Below are 19,893 nucleotides of genomic sequence, written 5' to 3' on the forward strand. Positions count from 1 at the left end.
TACACAGCCTCTATCAGATTGGACATAAAGCATCCTGGATTGAAAACCTTTCAAATTTGTGCAAATAATGTTCATCTGCCTTCAAATGTAACCACCATTGCAACAAATAAGTGAGCCACTGTCTCTAAAAATTGAGAAACTTTTAACTGAATACATTTCCAAAACCCATTAAATAAAATTTGACTAAACTTGAAAGTATCATGGCATGACCGCCTTTCATATTTATAAAAATTATATAATACTAATCAGCCTTCAAATATGGCAGTTGTTGCTAAAGAATAAACACCTTTTAATGACTTAATTTGATGAAATTTTACAAAAAGTTAGAGAAACTTGAAACAATTTTTTGAAAACCAGTGAACTGAATTTTAATTTTTTTTAAAGAAAGCATCCTGACATAGAGAATGCATGATAACCAGCTATCGAATAAGGTCACAAATACAAAAATTATAAAAGTTTTAAACAATTTCTCAAAACTGAAACTGAAGTTTACCCAAAAATTTGACCTATTTTGAGGTCCAAATTCAGTTCCTAAAAAGACATATCAGTTTTGAAGTTTTGATGTATGGCTCAACATTTTCAAATGTTATGTCCATGATAGTTATTCTGTAGCTTACATAGGAGATGCACATGTGTACACATCTGCACTGCTAAATGACACAGCCATCCTCAGATCACAGTCGCTGTCTCCAGATACCTACTTTATGATCTGATAACAGGATACCAAAATGACAAAAGTCATGCCAGCAGTGACTCAACACATAATATAGGGAAGTAACATTTTAGTTTTGATGCAACTTATCTTCCCAGCACCCTTCTTTCAGTAAAAATGCTATGTCTATGTTACCAATTATTTTACTACCCTTGGAAGAAGTCTTTCACCCTTCACAATGAAGTTGGAAAAACCCTGCCTATGACTCACTAGAATATATACTATCCACATGGAAGGAACAGTCGCGTTCCTTCATAGGCACACACACACACAAGTTCATACTTGATGCTTTTCAAGCTTGTAGCTCCCTCAGCCAACAATTTTGAGCTTCCATTTTCAGCATGTATATTGATTTGCCATATCATTGCTGATAGAGTGTACGATGCATAATCCAGTGTTTGAAGTGCCATTTAAAGCAAGCAAGAGATCAACATACTGGTATCTCAAGGTCCTTCCCCATAACTCTTTGGAGGGAGACTTTAAAGGCCTAATGCACAGCGTAAGCACTTCTTTGCAGCAGAAGTTTCTCAGAATTACCAAGCAATCTAAAGTGCTTGCCGTTACTGATGACTGCCACCTCACCTATGTCCATGTTGGCATGAGTCTTGGGCTCAGCCTATATGGGTATGTGAGAAAGCTTGCACTGGCAAGCTTCCCATGAGTTGGTGGTTCTTTCCTGTTTTTTTCCAGGTTCTTCCTCCACCAGTTATACTGGCCGCCAGCTATAGCCTGTCATGTGCAGAAAAATGGCATTAAGCCCACAACAATAACAACAGCAACTTTGCAGAAAACATTATTTCACTCTTATTTCATCTTAGATTCCTTGTCATTACATTAAATCCCAGCTCTTTATTCATCTGGGCATGAGATTGAAAACCCACTTTGGTTTTATGGTTTGTCTTCCCTTAATATTTATGTGGAAATCATTTTGGTGATGTCCCTCCTCCATTTTTAGAGTCATTTCTTAGCATCGGAACATTTTCACCTCCTTGACCTACTCTACAATACCCTTTCACTATATGCCATCAATTCACCAGACCTATCCATAAATCTTGTCCCCCACCACCTTTGATGGTCAGAATGTTGCCTACCAGTGATCAAAGATCCAAACTTGTGTATACAATGCTTTTGGGCATTTCTGAGCACTTAAGGTTTCCATCTGCAATATTGAAGCAAAACGCATACCGAATTTGACCGATTGATGAAAACAAAATACAGCAATGCTTACCATTTGAAAAGATGCAATTGCTACCAGAATATTCTGTTCAAAATAAAATTAATTTTTTACACAGGGGATATAACTCCTATGTTTTCCTGACTCACAATATCTTGACCTATTCTGCACACAGCATTGAAAAGATGCAATGTTTATTAATCAGGCAATAGAAATGAAAGACATTACTTTGGACTGTTTCTGTCAACATTTCAGTCGAGTGATCAGGTCAGGTTTGTAGCTAGTTTTACAAAATTCAATGTAACAATCCCAACAAATGGCAAGATATATTAAGCAAACAAAACCGATCTTGTAAAAAATGTAGTAAAGCTCATCCTTTTATAAAAAAATAATAATAAAATAATCTATTATGTCGAAGAGAAACAACAATGATTAGGATGTAATGTGTTTGATGGGGAAAAATTACTTAAGAATTCAGAAACAGACTATACGCTGGTGAATTTCTTGAGAATTTATATTCTAGCAGTATGTTGACATTTTGGGTAGCAGACGATTTTGTACGTGTGGGACAACTTCTTGCAAAAATGGAATCTTGGATTAAAATGCAGTATTGTTTTATGGTATACATTTCCATCTTTTATATAATGTATTTATTTGTATGATTTTAAAAGATGCATTGTAAATAGGATTTTCTGGGTTACCAGTTCAAGAAGGTCATGGAGTGGGACTTCATGTTGATATTTAGAAATCACATTTTCATATGCTGGATATTTTTGTACACTCTATGAATATCAATTTTCTTCATTAAATTGTGATCATTCTTTCTTGATACAAAATGGATTTTTGACCCAAAATAACGTGAGCCAATGTTTACAGAAATGACGTATCATTGCGCAGAATTACCTGACGATCAGAATTGGCCAACATGGTGGTAGATGATACCATTTTCCTGAATTAGATTGTTGCTTTATTTCCTAAACAATCCTTTCCCCACACTCCTTCAGTTCACAAAACTTTGCAGAAGTGAGGAAATCTTAAATGTCGGCTAATCCTGATAGCTAACATCGAGGGAGAAACAGCATGGATCACCTACCTCCTGTATCTAACATTGGATCACCTACCTCCTGTATCTAACATTGGATCACCTACCTCCAGTATCTAACATTGGATCACAGTACCTCCAGTATCTAACATTGGATCACCTACCTCCTGTATCTAACATTGGATCACCTACCTCCTGTATCTAACATTGGATCACCTACCTCCTGTATCTAACATTGGATCACCTACCTCCTTTATCTAACATTGGATCACCTACCTCCTGTATCTAACATTGGATCACCTACCTCCAGTATCTAACATTGGATCACCTACCTCCTGTATCTAACATTGGATCACTTACCTCCTTTATCTAACATTGGATCACCTACCTCCTGTATCTAACATTGGATCACCTACCTCCAGTATCTAAAATTGGATCACCTACCTCCAGTATCTAACATTGGAGACTATTCTGCTTTCCTGATGCATAAATTGTAAATGTGAATTTCCATCTAACTCTGTGGTATTAAATCTGCACATTGGTCTCATATCAAACAAACTATACGGAAATATAAGAGTTGGATGACTAGCAAAACATCTCACCACTGGTGCAGGCAGTCAGTATTCCTCCTTAAAACCTCAGCACTACAAATAGCTAACCCCATCCTATACTCTTTGAGGAGGAGGTAGCCCCAATTCCGATAAAGGTGAAATGTTCCATGATCTCATTTACATTTTGCCCTCAAGAAAGGCAGTCACCTCCAGCGTAGCATAGGAACAAAACTGCTTCCTAACTAACATCATCCCAGCTATGGGATAAAAGTCAGAGGTGGCATTGTCAACTCAGTCTGACTTGGTGGGTCATAGTAGTCATGAGTACTTGACTGTAAAGGACTCAGTTAGTACAGAAATTGATCATTTTATGCAACAGTTTCTATTCAAAATGTCCATAATTTTCATTTTCCCTTTCAGTTCACCTTGTATTTTTATGATGTCCTTGCCAAGCAGACTGTACCAAATGAAATGAAGGCTTTAACAGCCAAATCAACAGAGGACTTTGTGACCAGGTGCTTTATGCAATTTACAGTGTTTTATGTACAACTGATTATTATTACGTCATTGAAAATATCTTCAGAAAAGCTACATTTCTCTACCTTTTTTCTCAAAAGACATGTAGCATTAATTATGAATTTGAACAAGATGATTAGAGATCTTTTTCTTAATGTCTTTTTCGTTATTCAACCAAAATTTACAACAAGTATGTGTCTAAACCTCTGCCCAATTTTATTACTGTAACAAGTAACTAGCTTAATATGATGTTGCATTCTCTGAATATATTCTCTGTAGGTAACATGAGACATAACCTGCGAATTTAAAACACATATCTATGTGCTTCTTCATTTGTTCTCATATACTACCCCAAATCGTGTGGAGTAAGGACATATTTAGGGGTCAGTTTAACCGCAAAATATGTAAATTTGTCTTTTCATGTCAAGTAAGCATATCTCTAGTAATTGGGTGGGAGTATTAAAAGTTGCCAAGTTAAGATGCTGAGGCTACTTTTCAAGGATGGGCCCCAGATTTGTTCAATGTCATTTGATGCATATATTTGTCTTTTCAGGCCCAGTTTGTATAGATGTGGTTATATATTGGTTCTGTTAATAATTTTAAAATTTTGACCATGGGGATTATGTCCTGGGGAGGTGTGGCATAGGGATACGTCCTGGGACCAGAGTCAGTTTAAATACTTATTGCCATCCCCTAAAATGTTTGGTTTTAGAGTGGTAATCTTAAAAGTAAATTTTGTAGGTAATGAGCTAGGGGCTGAGACCCTGTGTACAGGAATAAGTTCTGGAACTAAAGACAGTTGAATGTCTGAATTGAGTGTTTGCCACACCCATTAAGTGTATACATATGTATGGTGGGTATCTAAACAGTTTTGAATTTTTGAGTTTATGACCAAGGAGTCACAACTTTGTGATGGAGTGATTGGGTGGAAGAAAAAAACCACACACACACACACACACACAGATATATATATATATATATATATATATATATATATATATATATATATATATATATATGCAATGTGACCCTGCTATAGCAAGCTCTGTTATAACATGAATTTAAATATAACACGATTGTGGTGTGGCTCCCGAAATTTCATATACATGTATTCTCATTTTTCTTGTACACGAAACAACAAAATCTTTCTTATAAGTACCGAAAAAAATGTAAAAAGTTTATTATCATTTTGAGGAAGAGATTGCTTATGAATAATACAAGACGACCATGGCATGGCGTCTGAAATTTTGTATGTATTTGTCATGTACAGGAAAAAATAGTTTTTCTTCTTAAAACTACGAAAAATAACGTGTAAAAAGTTTATTCTTGGATCGCGTAGGGCTTCGCCAATGTTGTAAACTTTGGTGGCTGTTTAAATTTGTATATACAACCATTGGTTTGGAGCGGAGAAATTTGCAGACCCCATGAAAGGAAGCCGCAAACTTAATATAAAATGCACTGAAATTTATCTGTTGTTACATAAACAAATTCTTTGTCCATATTGACAAACTATCTAAACAGTGCATTGTTATGTCATAATCCGTGTATCTTGACATCTAGCATGACTACTGTATGTTGTGAGATATCTGCTTTTTTGTTGTTGACGTTTCTCATAATGGAGGTCAACGGACGAGGCATTATCACATAATCTATCTTTTGTCACATATTCGGCCGCTTGCTAGTAATTAATATATTTACATAGACTGACATTTGTATGTGGATGGTAAGTAAAATTCCTCTTCTTTTCACTCAGGATTAAGTCATTCAGAACACTCACATTTTCTTTAATAATCCTTGTCATCAGACCAAAACACCCGCATTTCTATCTTCTGTTTACCCTTTGTTAAATTTCTGATGCATGCATGTATGGAAGACAGCATCACTCTGCTACCACAAAATTAATGTAAAAAAAGACACACAAAAAACAAAATAGCAAACCATCTTACTTGTTGGTCTATTCACTAGGCAGAGAGGAACAGTAACTAGAATAGACCAGATGACAGCCTATTCCTTCTTAAAAATGTACCCAGATAAAATAGTTTGCCGAAATTTTGAAGCACAGATTGTTATGAAAATGTACTTAGCAAATGGAAACAAAAATCAGTCTCAATCATGCAGTATAATTATTTGATGTTGCCACCACAATGAGAAATAGGCATTTCTTTGGTTCTTCAAAGCTGTCCTTTAGTGGTGACTTCAATAATGCATGCACCCTTCATGTACTCGATTCATGATATACATTAGACATGTACATATAAACAGTATACATGTATGTGTCCCAATGCATGGTTCTCTAAATAAAATAAAATGTATGCCTTCTGTTTCTACTACAGGTGTATCTCTCATTTAATATGCATCGAGTTAAGATGGTAACTGTGCCGATGAAGCATGTATTTTACCGCCCGCATTTATTCCCTAATCCCCCAACATTTTTTAGGGGTACATGCATCATTTTCTTCAGCTAACTGACCTGGTTGCTTATAACACGGTTCGGTCTATAACACGGTCGGGTTCCCAAATACCATGTTATAGCGGGGTCACACTCTATATAAGATAAGATAAGAATCCTTTATTTCAGTCTACAAAGTCCATACCTCTAATTTAACATATAATTATACAATAAAAACATTCTAAACCAAAAGAACATATATCATGCATACAAGTATACAGATATATCTACGACAATTAATTGTGTCATGCATTGTTAAGAATGAAATTAAATGGCACATTTAAAGAGTAATTTGTTCCACTACAGGTGTATTTCTCATTTAATATGCATTAATTTAAGATGGTAACTGTGCCGATGAAGCATGTATCTTACCGCCTGCATATATATATATATATATAAAATCTTTAAATGATATTAATGTAGGCTTATATGTCCATTTCAGGATCATCTCATTCCAGAAGAAGACAGATGCTTCAAATATTTCCCTGGTTTTGTGTACACATGGGATAGAGGAGGGTTATACCAAGCCAGGCTATCTTCACCCAGGCCGACAACCAAACAGTCCCACAGGGCTTGACAGTTACCCAGCCATTTTCTCATATCCTGGGGTATAAGTCTTTTTCTTTGTTCCTTATTGCTTTGGTTTAATACCTTAGTTGACCCTTTATGTCCATGTCTCTGTCTTATATCAATGTTTTTTTGTTGTTGTAAATAATATCTGATGAAGTCTGTCCAACATTATGTATTAAGTGATGCAAGATATGCTATAATATGATATAATATGCTATACTATGATATAATATGATATAATATTCTATAATAATGCCCATTTATGTCTTGAGATGATAATATTTGTATTTCCATTGCAAATCTTCATTTGAGGGGCCCCGAGTGGCAAGTGGTCTAAAGCGCTCTCCGTCATGGATCACTGCCATCTCACCTCTGTCTGCGTAGGTTTGAGTCTTGTGCTTGGCCATTGTGGATATGTGAGAAAGCTTGCTGGTAGCTACTCATGGGTCGGTGGTTCTTTACGGGGTTTGCCCGGGTTCTTCCTCCATCATTAATACTGGCCACCATGTATAGCCTATCTTGTGCTGAAAAATGGCGTTAAACCCTATAACAAAAAAAAAAAGAAAATAAAAGCAAATCTTCATTTCAGCAACAGTCCCATAAGGGACTCTTCTTTTCATCAGAGATGTTAATATTATATTAAATTCCAATATAGTTTCTCTGCTAGATACATTTATCTGATCATAATGTGTTAGGAGTCCTTCCATGACAATAAATCGGACCTGCACCAAATGAAGAAATATGTTATCATTGTCTAAGAAAGTCCTTGCAGATACTTACCTTCCCAAGTACTTATTAGATGTTAGTTTGTGCTCCATTGAATAACTCATTGACTTTTCTTATCTTGCATCTCAGTCGTTTCTCTTGTTGAATGATAAACTGACAGGCACCATCATAATTCTCAATTTGAATGGTTAATAGCAAATATTATCCATCACAGTAATGACTTAATTGCATCTTATTTCAATAAAACTATCATTTATTGTCAGGAATTAGGTCACATTTGAAGTTTTCACTTTTATTTATTTATTTCCTGTGCTTGCATGTCACTGTAAGCTTTACTGATTTGGCCTGTGTATGGGCTGACAACACTGAGTCATATGAGATGATTGACTGATTCTGCCAGTATATGCAATTGATTTGCCCTCAGTAATTACAGGCAACAATGTTAGAATTACATGTACAAGGTTTAAGCTGTCTGAAATGAATCACCCTAGCTGCATTAGCTGTATTAGTCAGAAATTAATTCCCCCAACTGCATTACATGTACTAATGTAGCAGTTAAACTGGGCCATTCACAAAATCATGCACATTGGTTTAAAAGCATGGACAGGCAGTGATAAAGCATAAACATTTCCTGATATGGAACCACCCTCACATCTACTCTTGCCTTGAAACAAGTGAACTTTATGTTTTCAGTGATGTTAGGTTATAAATGCTATCTACATCAAGAGGTTCCAAAATGGTGATTATTGTAAATTCCAAGAGACTTAAATGACAGATTTAAAACATATTTTCATAGACAATAAATACAAAACCAAACATACGTATGTTCAAGGGGTAATGAAAATCATACGATATCACTTTTAATGAAATATACATTTCACTGGTTCATAAGAAAATAAACGGTTTAATTACCAGACTGTCTCATCGTGGTATTATCATCATAGATGTAGTATTAATAGGACATAAACATAACCATGGTTACGAGTGTATTCTATAAAACCAGTTTAATTGTAAATGACCAGTCAGACTCAGGGATTGACCATGATTGTGAATCTATTCTATAGAACCAGGTTATTTATAAATGATCTGTCTTGCATATCTATTCTATATAACCAGGTTATTTGTAAATGACCAGTCATACTCTGGGATTGACCATGGTTGTGAATCTATTCTATATAACCAGGCTTTTTGTAAATGACCTGTAAGACTAGGATTGACCATGGTTGTGAATATATTCTATAGAACCAGGTTATTTATAAATGATCTGTCAGACTCTAGGATAGACCATGAACACAAATCTGTTCTGTAGAACCAGGCTATTTATAAATGATCTTTCATGCTCTAGGATTGACCATGGTTATGAGTCTGTTCTCTTGAACCAGGTTATTTATAAATGATCTGTCATACTCTAGGATTGACCATGGTTATGAGTCTGTTCTCTTGAACCAGGTTATTTATAAATGATCTGTCATACTCTAGGATTGACCATGGTTATGAGTCTGTTCTCTTGAACCAGGTTATTTATAAATGATCTTTCATACTCTAGGATTGACCATGGTTATGATTCTGTTCTCTTGAACCAGGTTATTTATAAATGATCTTTAATACTAGGGATTGACCATGGTTATGAGTCTGTTCTCTTGAACCTGGTTATTTATAAATGATCTGGCAGAATCCAGGATTGACCACCTGTATGAAAACTTCCGCCCTGACTTTAACCAAATTCCAGGTGGAATTTTAAAGCAGATTTCACCTAAAGCTTAGATTCCACTTATTATTAGTTTTAGGTGGATTCAGGGCAGATTCAGGGTGGAATATGACCCGAAATATGCAAATTACTCTGTCTGTTATTATGAGGAATGTTTATTCTGCCTACTAGGTGGTATTTATTCCGTCTACTAGGCAGAATCTGTTTATTCCGCTTATTTAGCCTAGATTCCCCTTATTATCACTTTTAGGCTGATTCAGTTCGGATTCAGGGTTGAATATAGCTCGAAATATGCAAATTACTCTGTCTGTTACTAGGCGGAATCTTTACTTCTGCCTGATTAGATGGAAATACCTGCAGAAACCCCATCCAATAATGAAAATGTCGCGGCGGATTTCAGATGGTTTTTTTAAAGTGCTTTCCTGTATGAAAACTTGTGCCCTGACTTTAACCAGATTCCAGGTGGAATTTTAAAGCAGATTTCACCTAAAGCCTAGATTCCTCTTATTATAAATTTTAGGTGGATTCAGGGTGGAATATGGCCTGAAATATGCAAACTACTCCATCTGTTATTAGGAGTAATGTTTATTCCGCCTACTAGGTGGAATTTGCTTATTCCATCTACTAGGCAGAATCTGCTTCTTCCGCTTATTTAGCCTAGATTCCCCCTATTGTCACTTTTAGGCAGATTCAGGGTGGAATATAGCTCGAAATATGCAAATTACTCTGTCTGTTACTAGGCAGAATCTTTACTTCTGCCTAATTAGATGGAAATACCTGCAGAAACCCCATCCAATAATGCAAATGTCAAGGCGGATTTCAGACGGGTTTTTTAAGTGCTTTCTGCCTAAACCATAAAAAATATACTTCAGATTTCTATTAAACTGCCTAATGATTTTTAGACATTATTAGGAATCAATGATAAATATTCACAGTAATTTTTAAAATGGATCATAAATTTTATTTTGACAGACATCAAATAAGATTTAGGTTTTTCTTGTCTTCATTTTCTTTCTTGCATACAAAATCTAATCCATGATGGCATCACTTAAGTATTTTTCATTTCACTTTAAAGTTTGGTGAGATTTCACAAATATTTTGACCAAAAATTTTCATTGAAATTATGGTGAGGTCTCACTAAAATGTCTTTAAAATATTTGTCAGGTTTCAAACAAAATTTGAATAAAACTTGTAAGATTTCACCAAAATTTTTATCATTATTTAGTATTTTACTGAAGTTTCAGTAGTGTTTCAGACATTTCAGAAGGTTTCAAAGAAATAATGGATATAATTTAAACAGGACTTTATGAACTAAGGTGATATTTAAGTGTGCATGAAAACAATTATACTGATTTTGTATTTAAATGACATCCAAGGCAAGAGATATGGGAGTTAATTATAATAAAAATAAAAATAATAATAATAAAAAAAATAATAATAATAATAATAAAAATAAGGACTTTACTTAGAGAAGGTAATTCAATTCGTTAAAGAACTAATCTACCTTGAGGCCTTCTATATGTGATGTACAACATATATACAATATATACAACATGATATGAATAATCTGGCTTGACAATAAATAATTAAGTGATTTTAAAAATCAAAGTATCAAGCCTGGAATATATGCACAGTCATCTATGAACACACAAACATATATAAAATATTAATCTGCATTGAAAAATTCAACTGTGAAAATAATGCAGAATTACAGAAAAGCATCCATTTGAGACATGAAAAGAAGAAATGCTAAAAGCCTGCCATGTCACTTGTACTGCAACTTGATTTTTGATTAATGTAGAAACTATGATGCTGTTGTGGTCACAATAATGCCTCACGATATTGAATGATGATTCTACATGTGGGCCAAGAAAATTCTGTAAAGATATGACGATCTTTGATAGACATGGGTATTTCTCAAGAATTCCCATCAGTGATCTATATGTTGTCCTCCTCATCCTGGTTCAATTCCTTGTACTGTTTAGCACGTTAGCCGCTACTGTAGAGCTGTTTATGGCACAAAAAGCAAAATTCTAGTCCTAGCATTCAGTTTTCATACAGACTAACCAATTACTCTCCCAATGACTTTGCATTCAAGCTATTCTCATTGCCGCACATTTTTCAGATGGTTATTCACACTCGTATCCTGCTCGAATCGCCATGTTTAGCATTCCCATCAGTTTCCGTTATGCAATGGCAACGATTCATTGGTCAGTTACAAATTTTGACCAATCAGAAAGCTCTTACAATGATCATCCTTTAAATAATAAACGGAACAAGTACTTATTAGAAAGTCTGTTGCGGAATATGACCGGATAGAGCATTATTTTGTAAAAAACATTTCGGAGATGATATTAAAAAAAGGGTCCGTATCGAGGAAAATCACATTCAGGTCAGGAGAAAAGTGAAATTCTGATTCAAAACAGAAAACACGAAAACTAGTTTGAGGGCAGTTAAATCCAGTTTAAGTTTAAAAAAATACAACAACAATGATAACAAAATTTGATAAAGAAATATAATACAGAAAGATGTGGAAAGAAGTTATTGTGCTCAAAATAAACAATACTTTTACAGCTATCAGAAACGGGGAATATAAATGCTGCTGAAAATCATTCAGATTGTACAAGAAACAAAATTAAATTTTATTATATCGATATTATTTTACTAAAATATCAGTGATATTACAATCACAAAATATCACTATATTTTTAGACTTTTTGACAAACTCTCAGGGAAATTTCAATCATCAATTCCCAATGATATTTTCAGAAATGTTGGCAGAGTCATGAATTTCAATCACAAAATTTCACTGATATTTTCAGAAATTATGGTAAAATCCCCTAAAATACCATAATTTTAGGGAAAAAGGACATTTGAGTGAATGTCAAGAAATATTCATTGATTTTGCTGAAATTTAAGTCACATTTTCATTAGGGTATGGTTTTTGTAGAGCATATTTTAATAGGAAGCCAACAAAATTACTTTTTAGAATAAACATCAGATCAAGCCCAAAATCCACCTTGCACCAAATTTTCTAAGTCCAAAGATTCATCTATTCTTGTACTACTGATATTAATTTTCTGATCATGTTTACATTTTCTCTACATTTTTGGTCATGTCTTTGTTTTTAAGCATCTGTGGAAATAAATTAAAGAGAACTGACAAATTTATATGAGTATATATTCATCCTTTCACATCATCTACATATACATGATAGTTTAGGTTGTTAATTCTTCAGAGAGTGTTTTCCATGATGCTATAATACATGAGCCTGCTGTCCATAGGGAAAAAAGTGCTTATGGATTAAAGTTGCAACTTTATTCCATATGGAATCTTAACTTGCAGTGAAGTACTTATGGAATTGATATGGAATAAATTGTCTGATTCCGTAAGTTTTTCAGTCCATATCCCTTCCATACGGATTCCATGAGTATTCCATAAAGAATCCATGATAAATTTCTGTACGGGTTAATGTATCATTCTCTCATGTTGGTATATATAGCATACCTACCCTGACAACATTTACTGTATAATTCTCTCATTCTGGTATAGGAGCCCCGAGTGGTCGAGTGGTCTAAAGCGCTCTCCATTACGGATCACTGCCATCTCACCTCTGTCTGCGTGGGTTCGAGTTTCGGATTCAGCCAATGTGGGTATGTGAGAAAGCTTGCCAGTAGCTTCTCGTGGGTCGGTGGTTCTTTCCAGGGTTTTCCCGGGTTTTTCCTCCACCATTAATACTGGCCGCCATGTATAGCCTATCGTGTGCTGAAAAATGGCGTTAAACCCTATAAGAACAACAACAACAACATTCTGGTATATATAGCATACCTACCCTGACAACATTTACTGTATCATTCTCTCATGTTGGTATATATAGCATATGTACCCTGACAACATTTACTGTATCATTCTCTCATGTTGGTATATACAGCATACCTACCCTGACAACATTTACTGTATCATTCTCTCATGTTGGTATATATAGCATATGTACCCTGACAACATTTACTGTATCATTCTCTTACGTTGGTATATATAGCATACCTACCCTGACAACATTTACTGTATCATTCTTTCATGTTGGTATATATAGCATATGTACCCTGACAACATTTACTGTATCATTCTCTCATGTTGGTATATATAGCATATGTACCCTGAAAACATTTACTGTATCATTCTCTCATGTTGGTATATACAGCATACCTACCCTGACAACATTTGCTGTATCATTCTCTCATGTTGGTATATATATCATATGTACCCTGACAATATGTTCGGTATCATCCAGCTAGACATGTGATAACATAAATAAAATTACATCCATTATAGCTTAAAAAATATAATGAATTTTATAAAATACAAAATTTGAAGCATTATATGTACAATCTGAACTTAAATAAAAATGATGTCATTTTCAAATTGCTGTAAATTGTTGGAACTTCAGTCTTCCGTGTAATTGTAGTAATGCAGCTGTTAAGTGCATTAAAACAGAATGGAGAACCAAATCCATGCAGTTTGAAAGAGTTTGCCATGAAAGATATATAATGAAAAGACAATTTAAATTTTTTGGGTGGTTATAAGGAAATGTTTCATTGGTCAGTTGGAAACAGTTTGTATTATCATTCATGGTTTTGCTATTGTTGTTAATATCAGGGTTCTCACGCTACCGGGAAATCGGGAAAAAGTTACGAGAACTGATAATTTTTTTCCCGTCCATGAAAAATCCTTGAATTTTGCAACTATTGATGAAAGTCACGAAAAACCCAAGAATTTTCTGTCTCCACTTGACACCAAAAACAATCATGCAATTGAGTTGTAACTAAACTGATTATGAGTTAAATTTATTGAGTTCTAACCAGAATATTTGGAGAGTGAATTATGGATCATTTGTGTGCATGCAGTAAACATATATGCTAAGTCAATCCAGCTGATCAGTGGATAGCTCGATATCTGTATCCCTCGTTACATAGAAGGTATGAAAACCAGTCTAGCATCACAAGAGGTCCCCATGATCGTGGCAAAGCATAGCCGCTCACCTTATGGCAAAGCAAACTTAAACATTGTTAGATTGAGTGATACATGCATGAATCAATATGAAAATTACCTGTTTTCTCAGAAATTATGAGTATTAAAATCATTACATCTTTAATCTGCTGAAAGACGAGACAAAACTATGGCTTTGATGAAATTTTACCTGGCACTTGTGATCTGCATTGTCAGTCGCATGAGTACACAAATCTAAGATCCCACATTTTCAAATGTTGTAGAGAAAAAAATTAAAAAATATTAAATGAAAGTCATATGCTGGTTGTAGTAAAAAAATACAAAATTAAAGAACACAAAATTCTCCATATTTATATATTCCAAGAACAAGTTACGGAGTTTAGTATCCCGTGACCACCACGTTGACCTGTGCTCTCAGCTTGATGAATCAGATGGGCCAGATTGCTGTTTTTACAAAAAGTATCTGACTTTCATTTAATATAATTGAATTTCTGTACAACAGCATTAAAAAGGAGTTTGTTGTTGATATCACGTGACTAATGGACTTCCGATGTCGTTGTTTGAGATTTGTGAAGTCATGTGACTAGTAATGCAAATGGTGAGTACAGGGTTAGGTTTCATCTCTGCCATATTTTTGCCTAGTCTGTCAGCAGATTAAAGACATAATGTTTATAATACTTGCCATTTCTGAAAAAATAAATCATTTTCCTATTGATTTCATGCAGGTATGAGTCGATATAACATAAGTTTAAATTTTCTAGGCCTGTGGGTAATCGACTACCATATGTTGCTACTGCACAGTGATGGCAAATTCCAAATTTGTTATATGCAGTTGCAATGACCCCACACACCAACCTAAATGTTCAACTATGAAAAATGGAGTGGGAATATTCGAAGGAAACTCAGATTAGAAAATACTGCTTTTCGTTTTAAGCCAAGTTTTTAGTCAAAATTGTTGCATCTTAAAGCTGAAATGAGAAATGGTCATTCCTTGTATTACAATGCTGTCTGTCATTTCTGTGCACTTAAAGTTTCTGTCTCCAATATTGAAGCAAAACGCATACCGAATTTGACTGACTGACGAAAATAAAATACAGCAATGCTTGCCATTTGAAAGAGGCATTTGTCACCAGAATATTCTGTTCAAAATAATATTAATTTTGGACACATTGGATACCACCTCCATATTTTCCTGACCTGCGATATGTTGGCCTATTCTGCGCACAGCGTTGGAAAGATGTAATATTTATTAATCAGGCAATAGAAATGAAATGCATTACTTTGGACTGTTTCTGTCAGCATTTCAGTTGAGTAATTTGGTCTGATGTATAGCTAGTTTTACAAAATGGAATGTAATATTGCCAATAAATGGCAAGATATTTTAAGCAAACAAAACCGATCTTGTAAAAATGTTAGTAAAGTTCAACATTTTATTTTTAAAACATATTCTTTTATGTGGAAGAGAAACAACATTGAATAGGATGTATTGTGTTTACAACATCTTGCTGATGGGGAAAAATTACTTAAGAATTCAGAAACAGACTATACGCTGGTGAATTTCTTGAGAATTTATATTCTAGCAGAATGTTGACATTTTGGGTAGCAGACGATTTTGTATGTGTGGGACAACTTCTTGCAAAAATGGAATCTTGGATTAAAATGCAGTATTGTTTTAAGGTATACATTTGGATCTTTTATATAATGTATTTATTTGCATGATTCTAAAAGATGCATAGTAAATTGGATTTTCTGGCTTGCCGGTTCAAGAGGGTCATGGAGTGGGGTCTTCATGTTGACATTTAGAAATCACATTTTATATGCTTTTCGAGTTGAAATGCCAGATATTTTTGTACACTTTATGAATATCACTTTTCTTAATTAAATTGCAATTGTTCTTTCTTGATACAAAATGGATTTTTGACCCAAAATAACACGTGATCCAATGTTTACAGAAATGACGTATCATTGCGCAGAATTACGCGATGTGCAGAATTGGCCGACTTGTTGGTATATGTTAAGAAATGAGCCCCTGTATCAATACAGTTTTGGGGACTGGTTTAACGAATTACAAGAAAAGTTGATTTTATAGACAATTCAGTCCTTGTTTATACAACAGTATATAATTTTGAAAGTCTTTTGTCAAAATTTAAATCAACCCTTTTGAAATTTTTTTAAATGATGGATATTTGACCAGATTGTCTTTAGGAGTTTAGGTTGTTTGAAAAGTCTTGTTTGAAATTTTATTGGCACAGATAAATTCAGCATTTAACTCCTTTCATTACAAGTCAAGATTCTAATTATTTGCATTTTTTATATATTTTTTTATATACTGTAATAGAAAATGCTACTTTCTATGAGATACATATATATTGCTATTCTTTAGAATTAAAGGCTTGAAAGGAAACAAAGCATAATTTATGTTCATTATGTTGTCCACTCTTAGCAACATAATGCAGCAAAATAATGTTAGAATTTTTATTCTGTACACTGAAATGACTTTACATGCCAATTTATAGGAATATAATCAAACTTGTTTCATGTGATACATTTTGTGGTTTTGTACATGATCATCTTTTCTGACTTTGATGTTTTTGGAAAGCCTTGAAAGAGAAACATTTTTAGGTTTAGAAAATGCATGTTTTATAATCTAAAATGTTCTTTAATTCCATTCAGTAATGGTTATATGTGAACCTTGAAAAAAGTAATTTCCTCCTGGAAAACCCCAGGAAATGACCTGGAAGTTTATCTTTAGAAAAGCATGGGAACCATGTAATATAATGTTTTCACTTCATTGTTGAAATATTTCCTAAATATCTACTCCAAAATGTTGTTATCCTGTACGTACCATTCTGAAAAGTTAATGTTTGTATTAATAAGATGAAATCATGAATAATTTAGATTTTTTCTCTCACTATATTGATTTAAATAAGAAATTGTTTAATAATATTTATTCATTGAAGCAAGCTAAGATCAGTTTACTTATATGTCATTTCTTTATTAAATGATTTATTTGCAGAGAACAGCAGAACATTTTCACAAATATATTTCAGTATTCACACAAGAATTGTTTCTACCTGCATGAGTATCAGATTTCTGGTGGTGATAATTTTATCACTGTTAAAATTTGGTGTTTAACTGTATGCAGATCATATACATGGGACACATGTATGCAAGTTAGATTCATGGCAGACATTAATGTGCATCTCAGATTCACAGCACACATGTATTTAAGTAAGATATATGGGACACATTTATGTTAGTCAAATACATGGGACACATTCATCTGAGTAAGATACATGGGACACATTTATGTTAGTCAAATACATGGGACACATTCATCTGAGTCTGATACATTGGACACATTCATGTTTGTCAAATACATGGGACACATTCATCTGAGTCTGATACATGGGACACATTTATGTTAGTCAAATACATGGGACACATTCATCTGAGTAAGATACATGGGACACATTTATGTTAGTCAAATACATGGGATACATTCATCTGAGTAAGATACATGGGACACATTTATGTTAGTCAAATACATGGGACACATTCATCTGAGTCTGATACATTGGACACATTCATGTTTGTCAAATACATGGGACACATTCATCTGAGTCTGATACATGGGACACATTCATGTTAGTCAAATACATGGGACACATTCATCTGAGTCTGATACATGGGACACATTCATGTTAGTCAAATAAATTGGACACATTCATCTGAAAGATACATGGGACATGTTCATGTATGTGAGTTGGATGCATGGAATATGTTCATTGTAGGTGGGTCAGATACATGGAACACGTTAATGTATATGATACATTGGGCACATTCATTTATGTGAGTCAGATACATCAGACATATGTATCTGAGTCAGATACATTTGGCACATTCATTTATGTGAGTCAGATACATTGGACATGTTCATATATGTGAGTCTGATACATGGGACAAATTCAAGTCACATATAAGGGAGACATTCATATATGGACACAGTAGCTTCTTGCATCCTCATTACCATGAGAATCCTCTTCTTTACAGGAACATCCTGTCAGCCACTGGCCTACTGTTGTCATGATGATCAATGACAGGAATACAGAATTTCTTGTCCAAGAAAAAGTGCATTACATATATGATAAGGTTAGAATTCAGTTTATTTAAAAACAGTAATCATGTATCATTTTTCAAACTTAGGACCGTGCACTGCAAAAACGATTCATTTGAGTAGTCAACTGTCTGTTATTTCCAAGGATAGTGTAACATTTTCAGTCCGTATAGAACTACAAATTCTCTTCATTGCAAATTAGAAATGTTATTTATTATACTTTATAATTTTACATGTTATTGATGTATTTTATACAATCATTCTGATCTTTTTTAATAGATTTTTGCAGTCTAAGTATAGCTGTAAATATTCCCCATCTAGACACTATTGATAAAAGTCACAGCTTTGTCATGTACTTCACTAATACTTACATATCAGTTAAAGAGACCAGGTGAAAACAGATCAAGAAACAGTTATGATAATTTGCAACATGATTAAATTTAAGTTAACACAGATCTAATTTTTCAGTGTGTGATGTTTCTACCTAAACACCTGTCTCTTGTGAATCAGGTCATTCTTCTCTCCATGAATTAATTTTTATACATGTATATATCTGTCTATGCTCTTCTGACTATATCTGCATTGTAACTGTACATTTTTTCTTCATATATATATATATATATATATATATATATATATATATATCTGTGTAGATGTACTGTTTGCATAAATCCTTTTAAATAACTTTAATTATTGGCATTTTCATTTAGGTACAAAAATAAAAGTTCTAAATTTGTAAAATAATTATACTGTGATTTCCTTAAAACATCATATATTATTTAATTTTACCATATTATCTGTTTTTACTTTAGATTTGATATTGTTTGTCTTCTTTTTGTGCAAGATCAAAACCCCCAGAGGCAAGTTCATTCTGAATTGTAGAGTTTATTAATGCCATGTATTATGTCCTGAGGTTGTCTGTCCCTGTATATTAATTTGTTTCTGCAAAATAACTTGAGTTCTTCACCATGTTCAGTTACCATACTGTGATGATGGCTTCCACTTGTGGTAAAAGATAACCCTGACAAATTCAGGCTTTAAAAGGTCAGAGTTCAAGGGTACTGTAACCGAAAGAAGAAAATTGTTTTCTGAACAATAGTTTGAGTTTTTCTTCTGCTACAGATACCAAACTTTGTCTATGGAGTAAGGACAATCCCAGTTGATTTCAAGGTCACTAGTACTGTTTCTACACAATAACATTATTTGCCACCACATTGTCATAGCACATTTTTTGACTGCCAACCTTGACCAAAGGCTGAGGTCATTGAGATTCATTGGCCAGTAATCACCAGGGTCAATCATACCTTCAAGTAGTACCTAT

General features: G+C 34.0%; 1 protein-coding gene across 2 annotated transcripts in view; it reads left to right on the plus strand.

Moving 5' to 3' along the window:
* Positions 1 to 19,893, plus strand: part of LOC149772894 (KICSTOR subunit 2-like) — a 104,010-nt gene that overhangs the window by 83,797 nt on the left and 320 nt on the right. For both annotated transcript variants that reach the window (XM_089947135.1, XM_089947136.1), the window contains 3 exons: positions 3,900 to 3,994; positions 6,887 to 7,052; positions 18,509 to 18,607. In XM_089947135.1, the coding sequence (XP_089803261.1) occupies positions 3,900 to 3,994; positions 6,887 to 7,052; positions 18,509 to 18,607 (360 nt within the window). The remainder of the gene's footprint in view (positions 1 to 3,899; positions 3,995 to 6,886; positions 7,053 to 18,508; positions 18,608 to 19,893) is intronic.

The sequence above is a fragment of the Sinohyriopsis cumingii genome, unplaced genomic scaffold (assembly GCF_028554795.1).
Source record: "Sinohyriopsis cumingii isolate HCF-2022 unplaced genomic scaffold, ASM2855479v2 utg000974l, whole genome shotgun sequence".
Classification (NCBI taxonomy): Eukaryota; Metazoa; Mollusca; class Bivalvia; order Unionida; family Unionidae; genus Sinohyriopsis; species Sinohyriopsis cumingii.